The 15,912-nt window shown below is 42.3% G+C and overlaps 1 protein-coding gene across 4 annotated transcripts in view; it reads right to left on the bottom strand.

Moving 5' to 3' along the window:
* The window catches only part of ECI2 (enoyl-CoA delta isomerase 2), a 31,962-nt gene extending 16,722 nt beyond the window's left edge, over positions 1 to 15,240 (bottom strand). Inside the window, exons 1-3 of one of the 4 annotated variants that reach the window (XM_013179317.3) lie at positions 15,084 to 15,222; positions 1,230 to 1,285; positions 646 to 732 (exon numbers count right to left, since the gene is read on the bottom strand). Coding sequence is in view for 2 of the 4 variants with exons in the window: in XM_013179314.3 (XP_013034768.3) it covers positions 15,084 to 15,145 (62 nt within the window). In the remaining 2 variants the exon portion in view is untranslated. Of the gene's footprint in view, positions 1 to 645; positions 733 to 812; positions 879 to 1,229; positions 1,286 to 15,083 lie in introns of those variants that run through there. The other 3 variants (XM_013179315.3, XM_066992483.1, XM_013179314.3) reach the window with 3 other exon arrangements.
* Between the last annotated feature and the right edge of the window lie 672 nt (positions 15,241 to 15,912).

Genomic DNA, 15,912 nt, shown 5'->3' with positions numbered 1-15,912 from the left:
TTGCAATAGGAGATCGTGCAACTTAGCTGTTTATTAAAGTATGGCTATAAAAAAGCCCTCTTCTTTTTATCTCTTTCCTACTGCTTGTATCTCAGTTCTCTGCAGGGTATCCATGATTCATTCCTTTCTCTATGCCTTCTGATCTCAGAGGATGCTCACCATACATCAGTGACAATCACCAGTTTTCAAAATGTTAAGGCTAAGCTGACTGCTACTGTTTCTCTATTAAAATAACAAAGGATGAAAACACAAAGGAAAAATCAAGTTATTTCACACTTTACTCATCTTGGGCAGGCCCTCCTTCCTCAGAGCGCCACACAAATGGCAGGAACATAGCTCCTGGGCCCCATGCAGATGATGCGAAGACTGGGGAGATGACTGGACCACCTGCCAGCACCCAGCAGCACGGCCGTCACTGGGACCACACAGCAACGACCACAGGGACAGAGGAGCAAGAGGCTGCTCAAGCACGCCACAGACAAACTGCCTGCCTCCATCCACTGCTCCCCTGCTGGGGCACTGAATCCTTCCTACTCCCTCAGTGAGCAAATCCGTGACTCCTTTTAGTGTCCTAACTGTACAAGACTTCGCTGAAACAACTTGAGGCAGGTGGAGAGAGCCAGCGAGAGAGAAACAAGGACTCACAACTTGGCAGAGCAGCCACACAGTCCACTACAAACGCCTCCGTGCTCCTGCAAGATGATTCAATTGATACTTCGCAAGCTGTATATTCTGAAAAAAAAAATAAATCCTGAGTAACACTGCCTGAACCTGCAACATCCAGGCTGACAATCATAAACTTATTTCCTTGCCTCGAATATCTGCTTGTTCCCATTCAGTCATTCATATCTTGCAGTCCTGCCATTCATACTGTTCTCTGTATTTTTCATGTACGTGTCCCTTACCCTGATAAACATTGAGACATAAGCTCTTAATTAAGACCTTATATGTCAATTACACTGAAAATCATTTCTCACTGTTTCAGTGATTAGCCAAGACTGCAAAGCCTGTTAAAGAAAGAGCCTCTCATTTCAGTATAGTTTTGTTACTTGTATAAGGACTTCTACAGAGTTGAAAGTGCCAACTTTTTGTAAAACATTGGCTGCTCACTTTCTAACTTTGAAAGCAACTCAGCAGTTTACTCATTAAAACACTAAAAACGGAAGCTCAGAGACCTTTTTGCATAGGAAACATGAGATACGCTCAGCAAAACAAATGAACGGATATACCTGAACTCCATCTTGCCTTTCCTTAATAAAGGTGTTCTTTTAAATGGTAGTAGTTCCTGGGGAAATAAAGCACAGGCAAAAGCAGTTAAAAATCCTATTAGGATTAAAAGCAGTGGGTGGTGCTAGAAACTCACGGATTTTAAGCTCCTGACAGAACTAGAAAATGTTCACTTCACATTATTGTAACTAGCTTTAGGGAGAGAAAGAAGAAAAAGAATATGACGTGTTATCAGACAGAAGTACGTGGTACATTACACTGTCACTGGGATGAATCCTAGAACATATGTTTAATCTAAAGTATGTCTCTCCCCTCTATATTATGTGTAGTACTTCAGATAATGTATATGACATCTCTTCTTTGCCATGATTGTTATCACAAGGTGCTGCGATCCTTTGCAACATTCTTTCCACACATTTATCACACAGAATAGTACCCACCTCTTGCCATTTCATCCACACCTAGTGTTACCCCATCAGAAAACGGCAATATTTCTACCAGTGTTCTTCCCAGGTAGAGAGGAAATTGAACAAAATACTGCTTTGCTGCTGCTGCCACTACAGAAAGAGTTGTGTGGGTTTTGTTTTTCCAAATAAATGAACAAAACCACCAACAAAAAACTGAACCAAGGATCCAAAACAATCCACTCCAACATTAGTTCATTGCCTTGAAGGGAAGCAAGAGCAGAGCTGGTGGGAAAGGTTGCAGTTGGAAACAACTGCAGCAGCTGTTAGAAGTGAGGCTCGTGAAAGGAACAGAAACCAGTATTTAAACTTGAACACTGAGAAATCATTAGCCCATGTGGAAAAAAGAAATTCAGCCTGAGACACTGACTGCTCTCGTTCTTGACGCATCCCGCGCCCCCCCCCCCCCCCCCCCCCCCCCCCCCCCCCCCCCCCCGGAGATTTCATTTCACCATCTCTGAAAGAAAGGTTCAAAAAAGCAAAAAGAAAGGTTGATAACCAAGAATCAAAGGATCAGCAGTGCCACTCTTTTGTAGCTTTCTTGGTAACTAGGAAAATAACATTACTGTTTTTCATGTTCGCTTGCAGTAATTTCTGCATGCAATAAAATTAAACTGTATTTCACTTTATTTTGCTAAGCAAAGGAAGCTAATGTCTATGCTGTTAACAGAAAAATCATTATGGATTTTAACCTGGAGGTTGCCCATATCACCATTCATCGTGCCATTTGTTGCATACTACTGAACCCAAACACATTTACCTACACAATAATGTAACATTAAAGACTGACAAATTTGAACATAGCCTGGGTGCTTACACAGCAATAAAAGGGCTTTCCCCATATAGCCAAAGGTGGACAGGGGTAATCTCAAATTTCTGACATATTTCTCAGTCTTCCAAGTCCTCTCTCACTGGGAAAAGAAGTGGCACCTGACAGTGCTAAACGAGAAGGCGAAACTTGTGACACGGCTGGAGCAATCACTCTTCCTCCTCCGCTTCTGGAGGAAAAGGGACTGCTGTGTGTGGGGTGGATGGTTAATACATGCAGAAATCCTGGGCAGAGGTCCTTCTGGATGTAGAAGCAAAGCAACCCTCTTTTTCTTTATCTCACCCTGTTTGTTACAGGTTTCTATGCACACTCCACTTTTTTTTTTTTTGTCCCCTGTGGAGTGACTTTGTTTCTAAATTTATAGGCCTCACCAGTGTCTATCAAAGGAGCATCAACTCTGCTACAGTATCCTAACAGACTTTAGGTAGGAAGTGGCATCACTTCAAGTTGTACAAGCTCTTTCCTATAGGTAGGAGTTCTGTGGTAGGTATTACAATGTTATACTAAAGAAACCTCAGCTTGACCATTTTTATACTAACATAAATCACATAACTTCAGCTCTTAATTTTTAGTCTTCCCCTTCTAAGTTTCCCCTCTTACACTGGGAGATGTGGAGCAACTGTATCTGACACATGAACACCTTCCTTTGCAACTTCTGACATCTTGAAAAAGCCTTCCTCTGCTTCCACAACTACCTTGTGTAAAAACTTCCACTTCCCCTCATGTGTATTCATCTCTTTCAGGACCCTCTGTATTGAAACAAAAAAACAATTCAGAGCACAGACCCATGGAATTCAGCCTCCATTCAGAAGGTGGAGAAGCAAAGACTGTCTCAAACAACTCTGCCTGCTCAAATCTCAGTAACTGGTACATTTTCCAGTATCTAGAAACTACAAAAGAAGGAAACACAATTAAGTGAGTTGCTGGTTCAGCCCTACACTGCTCACACCTGCTAGCAGGCACCCTGGCAGCAGGTTAGCAGGACTCCAAGTTAGTAGGTTGCAGCAGATCAGCAAGCAGAGCTGTTCCGTTTCTTCCTGCAGCAAGAAGCAAGGCACAGCTGTGTTTGGTAAAGCTTTGCTACCGTTCACCAGGCTCCTGCAGAGACCTATTGGAACAAACTCATCACCTTTTGGACCAAAAACCAGCAGCCTAAAAAAAGTCTTATCACTACCAAAGCTTCTCTCACAAAATCAACACATTTGATTTACTTCGTGAAATAAAAGGTTTTGTTAACCATGGTGATAATACAGGTGTTGATGACTCAGTAGGCAGAATTCAAGTTCAGTTTTCCTAAAACCCATTAAAAAAACCCTACCCTCCCTGTTCTGCCATCACAGTCCTTGGTAATCCTCCATTACGCTGTGGCTAACGTAGAATTACTAAAATGCATTACTATCAGATTATAGGAAAACTTCTAATGCTCTGGTATTTCCAGTATATCTAGTTAGCAGGAAAGATCAGTGCAAATACTCTACAATCAATTCACTTACTGTTGTTTTAATAAACAAAGAAATGGAAGACAAATTATTTCCTCCTTTACATCAGAACATTTCAATAGTTGTTCTAAAGACAAGTTTGGTGTACAAATCCTTATCAGCTTTTAATATTTTATCCTCCTATACTATTTTGACATACAAAAACCAGAAGATAATGATGTGTCTGCTGGCAAATTGAAGTACTGAATCACTGTTGTTGAGTGTAAGTGGCTCAGCTGTGCTTGATAGGATTTTTTCAATCTTAAAGAATAGCTGAGAATCAAAGATCTAGATTACCATTCACTGAGACCTGAAATGGGCTGTTCTTTGCACTCTATACAGGCACAGTTAATATTCTCTCATCACAGCTGCTGGGAGGGAACCTGGGATCATCTCCTGAAATCTCTGTAGGAGCTCTTTTTCTCTCCAGCAGACTTTATGTTAACTGGACATGGTGGATGACAGAAACACCAGAGGATTTCTTGTACATCCTCAGACCACGTGAAACATCTCTCCCAGCAGGAAGATTTACAGACAGATATCCTCTGAAACACATTTGAAAGTCATAAACATGAATGTTAGCAGAAAAATACAAAGCTGCGATACTCATCTGTGTGACATTGGGTGAGAATCAAAGTTTATCGCAGTATTTGGAGACCAACAAACTCAAATAGGTTCTTTGTACATCCAAGGTGACTCTCTAACAAAACAAACACTCAAATCATTTTGTTGCTAATGGAGAGAGGAAAAAGCCATTTTTTATTTGGCTTCTGGGGACGAATCTTGCTGACTGCGTAGAAAGCAAGAGAGTGTGCTCATTGGTGTTAATACCTTTTGGCCAAGGCAGCTAGGTTTCTGACAAGGACACAGCCAGCTACTGAAGCCCCCCCTGCATTACAAAATCCACCGACACTACTGCTAGCTCAGCTGAACCAGTGTATGAAGACAAACTGTTTGTGTGAAGCTTACTTTCCCACGTGAATCCCTGACACCTAGGTACAATAAGGACAGACACAAGCAATACTGATCAAGCTATGTGACGATAACAAAGCAGTATTTGTCAACAGCTTATGCTGGACAAACTCAGGATTCTTTCAGATAATTTAAAACCAAACATATTACATCTAAACACAAGATAGTACACTGCTTTTGGTTCTGGCATTATTTCTGGAACTCAAAACCAGACAAACTTACGGGTGTCCCACAAAGACTCAGAGAAATTTACCTAATAAAAATCCAATAGTCAACTGGATTTAGAGCTGGAGCTCTCTCAATATATCTAAGACTTGCACATACGTTTGTCACAGCAGAATTTACAGCTTCTCAATGAGTAACAATGGTATTGGAGTCTTACCCATTTCCGACTGATAGGTTTCTCTTTAGATATCCTCTGTAATATTTACCTTGCTCTTTCTTTGTTTTACCAGAGAACCCGATGAGCTTGTAGATATTACGCACAGCTAATTCTTGTGTTCAAAATAAAACACGGAGAATGTTAGTCACAGTTAGAAGTGAAAATGATCTACATTCCAAGTGAGCTCAATTCACGTCTCACTACAGCTCTGTAACAAGCTTAAATCACAGCATTTTGAAGACTGCACCTACAGCAGTAGCTCCCAGCAGTTACTAGTGGGGACGTTACTAACTCTCCTCCCAGCAGTTACTAGTGGGGATGCAGCGTGCCGAGTCATATTGGCTTGTGCTATCATTATGGGGATTGAGGTAAACTATAGGTCTGGAAAAGTAGCTGACAACCAAAATAGCTTGGAAGTTCTCACCCAGAACAAAAGTGTTTGATCAGACATCTTACTGACAGTTAAGAAAAACAACACAAAAACCACCCAAAAGATTCTTCTGTTTCAGGAACAGGGTTGCTATACTGATGTGTTGAAGCAGGAAGCATTTTACAAGCATATTTATCATTGTATAGAATGGCAGCATATTCGAAATGAAAATGTCACTCCATTTTAATAATACACAATGAACCTAATCCTCAAGAAATCTTTTTTAATCCCAATTAAGAATTGAATCCCCTCTGCTCAGCACTGGTGAGGCCATACCTAGAGCACTGTGTCCCATCCTCAGTACAGAAGAGATGGAGCTAATGGAGAGTACAGCAACAGGCCATGAGGCTGACAAAGGGACAACTCTTGGTATAGTTTCTTTCTCCAGCCTAACCATATTTTCTGCACTGGAATAAGATCATTGGGGGAAAGGGGGGGGGGGGGGGGGGGGGAGGAGGTGGAAAAGGGAGAAAAAAATTGGAAGCGAAAAAAAAGAGAAGAGAAAAATGCTTTTCATCTGGTGAGCCAGATGCCAATAGATGACACTTTTGTGAGCAGTTTAAAAGGACAACCATAGTCAGAAAAGAGAAATGTGGTTGTTGGCTTTTTCTTTCTTGGCAGGGGCGGGTTGGAGGTTGTTTGCTTGATTGATTTTAAATACAGCATTGCACTATCACCATCAAAAAGCTACCATGAACTATAAATGAACTATACAGTCAGATAGCACCAAGGGCAAAGTTGTGTTTGTTTCTAAACCAACACAGTGATAATTTTTATTTAATCTCTGATTAAAGAGACATTAGTCATTGACTGGATCACAGAAATTTCTACCTGGACTACTCCATGTTATCAGTTAAAGAGGTAGCTTTTATACACATAGGAAAATAACAACATGACAAAACTTTACATAAGTTCTTTGGATATCAGCACAAGTGCAATCCATCTATCTACCAAATTTACTGCTGTCTAGTATTGTTACACTTTTTGTATGTATTTATGAAAGTCAGTACCTTATGAGCAAAATGACAAAGTTATTTGTTCTGTAATAATGCTTATGGTCTCCTTTCCATGGCTGCCTAATCTGCACTACTTAAGACTGGTCATAATAAAACCACAAACTGATTAAATACTATTCTGATGATTGTAAGAATGATTTTTTCTTTGATATCATTGCTTTCAGTGAGAAAAAACTACCACCAGGGTATTTTAATAACCAGGATGTTGGCATATTATCAAGTTGTTTCACATTGCTTTTACATGTTAATCACTGCCAGACGTCCCCAAAGCTAAACAAATAGCACTATTTATTCAGTGACTTAAAGCCTGAATTTTGATGGAAAATAGAAGCCTTCCAGAACCCATTCCAAGAGAGCTTTTCTTTCCTCTTTTTGGGGGAGCATATAATACCGAATTACTTGGCAATGATTTCTGTTCCTTTGTGAAATAAAGGATGGCTTAACAAGACCTTTAAAATCTCAGCTCACAGTTTTTGCTAAGTTTTCTGATTACAGTCTAAATTTTATTATAACGAACTTCCAGGGAACCTGAACAATGTTCACTGTAATCAGTGTGTGAGTCACAATAGAAAGACTCCATCATTTACTACATCAGAATAATGAAGAAATATCCGATCTGAAGTGAATATCAATATATTTGATATTTGGGCAGATTACTTCACATCGATCATCGTTTAAATTTTGTTCGTTTGTTTTTAACAGAACAGCCAGGAAAAATGAAAAAAACAAATATCCATACAGTGAATACAGTAATAAAGTGGAAAAGAGAATAGACTGACATAACCAGTTTAATCTTCCATATGTATTTACTCTAACGGCAAAACATCTGGATTTTACTTCGGCGTTATCGTAAATGGAGGGGTAGCTGTAAACAAGGCTCATTACAGTGAATTAAGTCTGTATATTGAGCCCAGGTAGAACAACATATTTTGCACTAAGAAGCCTGAATTCCCAACATTCAAGTATTTTTCATTCCTTACTATGTGCAATGTTCCAAAAGTTTAGTTAGAAATAAACAGACCAATTTCCAGACACCTTGGCTTTATATTAACTGTGAACTCTCAAATCTGGCTCAGTTACATGCAGTTAGTAGACCTAAGTTTGTTGAGTTTCTTTTCTGGACAACTGCTCAGTCATTTCACCACTACCTTTTGTCTTTTACCTTGTATTTATAAACCAGCATGTGCAAACGTACAGTAGCTCATAAAATTAATGTTGGGATTTGCAGGAAAAGCATCATTAAGAGATCCCCATGCAGCAGCCTGTGGGTGGGCAGCTACTCGGGAGGCTGTGGGACATCTGCTGCCTGTGCCACGCTCAGATCAGGGGGAAACGGCATCAAATGCAGAGGAAGAAAAACATCAGGTAAAAAGTTGCAGGCACAAAAGCAATTTCCACTGCCAGTAACAGAGAATTCTGGTACAGATCCGAAGAAAACTCAGGCGTGTTAGCAAACTGGGGTTTTAAGGTTTTAAGGATACATTCTGATATATTGCTGAGGGCAACACCACAAAATTCCAGTCTTCCTCCCCGTGTGAGTGAAGAGGACTGCACCAGGGAGCAAGGGAGGGCAGTAGGGAAGCAAGTGAAAGCAGCTGCTGCCACACAGAAACAATGTCTGCCAGCAAGAAAGAGGGTGGGAAGGAAGGGGCGATATTATCCGAACGAAGCTATCAAACTGTGTATGGCCATATCCAACCACAGCTCTCTGAGTAGGACTGGCAGAAAGGACTGCCACTAAAGTGACACAAGGCAGTCTGCCTCTGAGGCCAGCAAGCTCCCTGTGGCCAAACCTGGGAGACCAAAACAGGACAGAACAAGGGAGGCCACCACGCTTACAGGTCACCTCCCAGATGGTAACATGCCTCAAATGGGTTTTGCACAAGGTGAGGCTTGGATGTGCTCTGGGTGTACTGACACCTGCAGTTAGCCCCAAATTAGCTCTCCAGCCTCCTCACTGGAGGAGTTTCCTCACAGCACATGCAGTCCCAGGGTAAAGACAAAGCCCCTGGACCTCTTCCCAGAATTTTAAGACTGTCTGGCTTAGTTAACACGATAGGAGGCAGGGCAGAAAACAGCCATGAGGACTGCAGGAAGAGAAAAGGAAGAGATGGCACCTAAGCCACTGGTGAAGGGACAGCTTTCAAGGGTTGTAATATCCTGCTTTGCCATAAATGTATCAAAAGGCCACTGATATAACAATCAAAGAACACAGCTGTGCTACCAAATAAAGGACAAGCAATTCAGAAGGCAGGTTCAGTTAATTCCCAGCCAGAAGTAGAAGAGGGCTGCAGAGACCGAATAAGGACATTGCTGTTATGCTGGGACTGTCAGTATTGTGCTGCGCTCCTGCCGTGCGGGTGGGCTGTAAGCCCGCAGATGCCGGGTCAGAAGATGATGCTGGGAAGCAGAGGAGAGACTTGGGACACTGTTCAAGAGCCAAGATGGAAGTGAACTCTAGCCCTTAGACTGCTGCCTCCTAAGCTGAAGAGCAGATACTGTAGTAAAAGCGGATTTACTGGAAGAATTAAGTATTCCAGGCATCTGCAAAGATCAGTAAGGCCACACAAGCAAGAAAAAGCCAGCAGCTTAAGGGTAAATTAACTGTTTTTCAATCCGCATTATTTGAAACACTAGTACTTAATAGCACTCCTTTGAAAAAGGCTCTTCAGTGTTGCTGAGAAATGAAAATAGTATGTAGAAAGCTCAGTCTTTGATAGACCCTGACCTCCTTTAAAACTGCTGAGAGAACCGTACCAAGGAACAGGGCATGTTGTTGGGGTGTGTCTACATTACTGTCTCAGTTTGGATCAGGAGGCTCTTCACAGAGTAAATCTACGTTGTTTCCAATGTCACTCCCCTGGTTTCTGTTGCAGAGCTGTCTTACACATACATGACAGATTGCTTCCAGATTAAATGATCTCAGATGTCCTCCAGCTGCTAACAGGCACTCAGTGCTAGGACTGTAATACAACTAGTATGAAGTAAACCCTCAAAACAAGGCTAGCACAGATGCAGGTTTCCTACCAACAAATGTTCAGCTCCTACTAGTCTACCCAGCAGTGACTGCAGATAGACTCTCACAGAGTGTGTTGTGGGGCCTCCAACCTTAAACAGCTGGATGTGAAGACTGTTGGATGTGTACAGCCTCATGTTCTGAGCATGTCTGTGTCAGCTTCCCCTCCTCAGACAAATTCAAATTGGAACACTTTCATATCATGATGGAGAAGGACAAGAAGCGGACAAATGGGAGACCTAGCCTGTGGAATGCACAACTCTGTATCTGGAATGATTAAGAATGCCCTAGTTAGAATAAAAAAAAAAGAATTTAAGAAAAATTCTTGCATTTTGTCCTTATATTTGTATGACTGTTCCTCTCCCAGTGCTCTAAGGATATGCCTTGTTTTTATAGAATCGCTAAAGGATTGCAAAAAGGGTGTCCTAGATTCTCTGGCATGGCAAGGCTGTAAATGTCTTTGATATAATTCTTCCAGTATGCCCATCTGGTGTTTATGGCCAGATATAATGCACCTTTTCTCTGTATTGCCAAAAGCATTAAATCATTATTAATATTTAATTATATGACATTTCTTCACATGCAGAATCTTGCTGCTTCAAACAAATACTAGCCTAATAATGTCTAGTAGTCCATATTTTTGTTTTAAAATTTAGGATTTCTTTCCCTCTCTCTCATTGTAACAACTCAGCTATATTAACATTATTTGTCTGTAGAAAAAATGCCTAAAGAGTTGTTTTTTATTTTTTATTTTTTAAATGAAAGCAGAAGTCACATTGCTCGCACAATTTGCATTCTGTTTCTCCCTGTATCTTAAGATGTTCATGTACATACTTCAAAGAATTTCTCACAAAGCTTTGGGAGAAAAATATCACAATTCAATGGCCAAACTACATAAATGACTACAGTTTCCTGGTCAAGATGCACTCATTCATAATTGAGATGCTTAGATACTTGAGTAAAAGCATTCCACTCACAAAAACATGCGTTATAAAAGTTGAATTTGTATGTTGTAGCAAACACTGCATCAGTCTTTAACCTACTGTTATGATCATGTCTGCTTCACTCTCTTACTTCTGAGCTCTCTTACCCAGTATACTTAACACACCTAATGCGTACTTCTCTTTAACTGAGTATTTATTAAGCTATTTTTGATAGGAAGACGAAATTCTACAAATTAACTTTGTTTGTGATTCTTATTCATATACAAGCAATTTAATAGTGGGCTTTCCCATTTAACCATTTTCAATAAAAACAAAGTGTAAATTGCGAAATTTTAAGTCTACTTGCAAGTCAAGCCAAGTTCTGCTTCACACTGGCCAACTAACACCAAAGATGCACAGCTGCCGCAATGCGTACTACTGCATGTGACACTTTATTTGGAAACAAGTAAAAGAGATATGTAATAAAGGCACACAGCAGGCAACATTACATCAGTATTTGAAAAGCTGTGCTAAGCTGGAGTATTCCCAGCAAGGAGCCTTAATTAGTTGGACACACAATTGTGCTCGTTTTTAATAAAAAACACAGAATCATTCATTATTCTGCATATTACAATACAGTTTCAGATGTCTTACCACCAGCCTAACTGGCAGTTTCTTTGGTAGTTGAACATTTGCCACAGGAGACAGAAAAATGAGGGCAAAGACTCTTTAAGAGAAAAGCATCAAATGTAGGTATTCCACTTCCACTGGGTTCAAACACCTAACCCAGAAGCACCTCCCTTTTTAAAGGAAAGTGATCTCCCTGGACTTATGATGAAAGCAACATCTCATCTTGTGCATTAACCATGTACATACAAGTCAAAGAGAAAACTACTCAAGTTCATTAAGTAGCACAGCTTAATGGCACCGAGTACCTGACCTTGGCAGGTGAGAGATGAAACTGCCCAGAACTGAGGAAATGGCAAGCATTTGAAGATGAAGAACTTCACCAAGCTTTTGAGCAACGATGGGAGACACTCAGAGTTCAGACTTCCACGTACAGGCAGCAGTTTCACAGGGGCATCTAGATCTCAGTTTTGTATTTAAAACATATCTGGTAAACATATCTTTCAGACTGTCTACAGATTTTAAAAGTGGCAGTTCACAGTATGTGAGGACTCTGACATGAAAATTCAGAAGCAGTTTTGCTTATCTGGCCTCATTCCTACAACCTAACTACAGAAAGCATGTACACTTGCACCAAAATCCTCATTGAGTTTTTCAAACAAAAATCCTCTGCTGTTGGTGAAAGTGCACCTGAGCTTCTCAGCCCAGAAACCTACACAGAAACATAGAATCATTAAGGTTGGAAAAGACCTCCAAGATGATCTGGTCCAACCATCCCCCTACCATCAATGTCACCCACTTAACAGTGTCCCTAAGCACCACATCCAACCTTCCCATAAAGGCCCTCAGGGATGGTGACTCCACCACCTCCCTTGGCAACCCATTCCAATGCCTGACTACTCTTTCTGAGAAGAAATGTCTCCTAATTTCTAACCTAAACCTCCCCTGGTGCAACTTTAGGCCATTTCCTCTACTCCTATTGCTACTTATCTGCGAGAAGAGGCCAATCCCCAGCTCCCCACTGGGGAGAGCAATAAGATGTCTTCCCCCAAAGCCAACTGGTTTACAATAGTTTTGCAGCCCATACATCAAAGTGAGGGAAGTGTTGTGAGTGACAGAGATATCCTACCTGAAGGAGCTCCTAAATAGTCCTGAACAAGCGGAGGGCAAAGGACTGAGGGGTCCTTCCCAAGGGGTCCTTGCACTTACTCCATCCCTTTTCTTCCCCCACATCAGGCCAGCACCATCGATACCTTACACACTGAGCAATATGGGTGTGGTGTGGCAGTCATTTCTCCTATGGACAGGCCCACGGGCCTACCTGTGACCTGCACCTGTGGGTCTGTATGTACACACACACAGCGACCACAAACCCTATGGAGAGGAGCACCAGCTGTACACAAACCCAACCACAATCTCTCAATACAACCTTTTTCGCCCTCACATATTTTCTCCAAGCTTTTCCCTCTGGATTTTCCAGCAAGGCCCAGAGCCTCAGGCTCGGCCCCAACCATAGAGGAGGTCAGCCCACTAGCATCTTCTGGCCTCGGAAAGTCACCTACTCCTGAGGTAACCTCAGAGCAGAGACAGCTTCGAGATGAGGTTACCAGGGGTCCTGTCTAGCCGAACTAAATAATCCTGAGAGAAAAAGTTCCACAGCCTCTCTGGCACTGTGATAGTCTATTTGCTGGGAAATAGTCCAAAATCTTTTAGAAGGACATTTAGAGAGAATCAAGTCACGTCCAATTCTGTGCAGGTTTTAAGGTTTTTCCATGAATAACTAACACAACAAAGATTTCTTCTGGAGTTGTGGTAAGAGTCTCCGCCACCCACCTTATAGGGGGCTTACACAAGCACTGCTCAGTGGCACTGCCTGCACCAGAGCCTCAGCACTTCTTTGCTGCTTGGCTCCCTTCTCCTCTGAAAGCAAGACCGCCAAGGCACAGCTGCTCAGTACTTGCAATATCTATTGCTCTGGTTTTAAACTAACATACCTGAAAGATGCCACCAAACTGGACAAGAGGAAACTTTTTAAAGGACAAAGTGGAAGCAGACAAAGTAAGACCACTGTTCAGAGCACTAGATGTACAGTGAAACTTTAACAACAGTTTTAATGAAGTATTTCTTACGTTGATTCAAGGTTTTTCAATATAGTGAGAAGATGTAGTGTTGTTTTTGAGTTTAGCATTTGCACATTTGAAATATGCAACAACAAAAAACAAACAAACGGGCATTGGGGTGAGTGAAGAAGGAGACAGTAAAAAAAACAGCAAAAGTTAACTTTTGTATTTTGATATGTACACAGATTCCCATAGGAGAAAAGCTATTAATTATACTTATAAGCTATTAATTATACATAAGAAAAGAAGCAAGAGAAAAATCAGCCACTGAAATGGTGAATAACTTCCCTCAGAATTTCCAGCTCCAGTGTCTCTTATGTCAAGAAATTCAAAGGACAAGTTTGAGAGCTTCTCATTTCTGAGAGTTTCATGGCCAGTCTGAAGACAGAGACAGAATTCTAAAAAAAGACAGGATGGATTAAAAACTACAAACCCAACTGACCTCTGCATAAGCTATCAGTTAGGAATATTATAATAAATATTGCTGGGAAAGACCTAGGTGTGCTCTGATGATTCGTGACCAAAGAAAACACATCACAAATAAGTGTTTTAACCAGTTCTCCATCTTCATGCAAGATCCAACAAAGGTGAGTTTGGACACCGTCCCACTGCTGGAGCTGTGGTGCTCTGTAAGTATGCTAATCACTGTTTTATTATCAGGAATGGTATTTTGTAATGCTGATGAATTGTGCCAAAGGTTACGAACAGCTGAACTGCACTCCTTCTGACAAGCTGCCACAACTGCAACAGTACTATCATTTGGTGTTAAACAGTGGTTTATTTTAGAAAAGGGGAGAATCTGCAGGTACCACAGCCAGATTTTTATGTGAATATTCAGCAAAGCCTTTCACATCATAAGCGTGTCTAAGAATATAACATCTTAGTAACTCCCAGATCAACTGCCAGGCATACCAGTAAAAGAACTGATCAAAGCAGCACAAACTTTAACCCTGCTTTCACACTTCCTAGTCACACCTAATATCTGTCCAAAGCAAGACTAAAGGAACTTTCCAAGAGATTTTTGCACAGATGTGGGTCAAGGAAGTCAAGTCCAAGGCTGTGCCTCTACTTATTTTTAATGTAGTGATACTATTCAGTACACAAGCAACACCAGTAAGTAGGTTTTTTGTCACAGCACACTAACAGCAGTATTATTCTGCAAGCTTATCTACAGCGTACTTTGGAGAAAAGCACCTTTCTTAAATGCTTCTTGTCTTGGCGTTAAAGCTGCCTTTTCACAGTGACACGCAAAAACAGGAGTCCACCATTAATGCACTCCTTTCTAACTTAAGAAGTTTGGAAGAGATTTTGTGCAGCTTTCTCGGCATCACCACGCCGAAGCGGCTTCAAGGCCGTGCAAGAAACACGAGTGTCATCAGGAGCTCTGTCCTATAAACTTCGGAAAGAAAAACCAAAAAAGGGGGCAGGAGCGGCCAAAGGGGGCTGCAGGGAAGGGCGCAGAACACCACACGCGGGTTCTCCCCGGGATCTCCCCGCCCTGCTGGCCCCTGTGAGGGAGCGCGGCGGGAGCACCGGGCAGGGAAATGGCGGCGCCAAGCCCCCGGCTGCAGGGCTGGTGAAAGAGCGGCGGGGGCTCACCTTGCTTCGCAGAGAGACCGCCAGCACAGGCGCCGGAGAAAGGTCAGGGCCGGGGCCGCCATGACATATGGGCGGTCGGGCGGGAGGAGCCGGCAAATACCGGCAAATGGTGGCCAACACCGCCTTACCAACTCCCTCCCTGCCCGGGCACGGCACCGCCTCCAGCGCGGAGGGGAGGCCGCCCGGGAGCTGGGATGGGGCCAGCGGGAAGCAGAGGATGGGAGGCGGCGGCGGTGGGCACGGAGAAGGGAGAAAAGGGAAGGGAGAAGGTTGGGACGACGCCACAAAACCGAATCGAGCCGATCCTCGGCTGGGTCTGGTAGCCCTGTGAGAGGAGGTGGTGGTGCCCTGCCGAGCCCCCAGAGCTGCGCCTCAGCGTTCTGTGGCACTCTGAAGCGATGCCTGCAGTAGCTGTAAAAAATGCAGTTTTGATAAAAACAAACATAAAACCAAACAAATGAACACAAAACAAATAAACCAAAACATGTACCGCCAGGCTGTGATGAAAAAGTGTTGTGCTAAGAGACCGAAGCCGAGCAGTGTGGTAACTGGTGCACGTCCTGTCAGCCATCTCACCCCTAATGTTGCAATGCAACATTATGTGGTTTATGAACAATTATGACCGTGAAAGCAGAATACTCAACAGGCAACAGTCATGGGCTCAAATCAGCCCCCAACAAATCACCTCGTACCACCTATGGGCCTAATCTGACCCCAGTGCTTCAGGAATAGCTGGTGTGGTGCAAAGGTGGGATAAATGCTAGTGTCACCCTGACTAACTTCAAGGCAAGAAACATAAGTATTTATTGCCAAGGTTTTGTTCTTTCAG

The sequence above is a fragment of the Anser cygnoides genome, chromosome 2 (genome assembly GCF_040182565.1).
Source record: "Anser cygnoides isolate HZ-2024a breed goose chromosome 2, Taihu_goose_T2T_genome, whole genome shotgun sequence".
Classification (NCBI taxonomy): Eukaryota; Metazoa; Chordata; class Aves; order Anseriformes; family Anatidae; genus Anser; species Anser cygnoides.
Note: the sequence above shows the minus strand (reverse complement) of the source record. Positions and strands in the feature narration are given on the sequence as shown.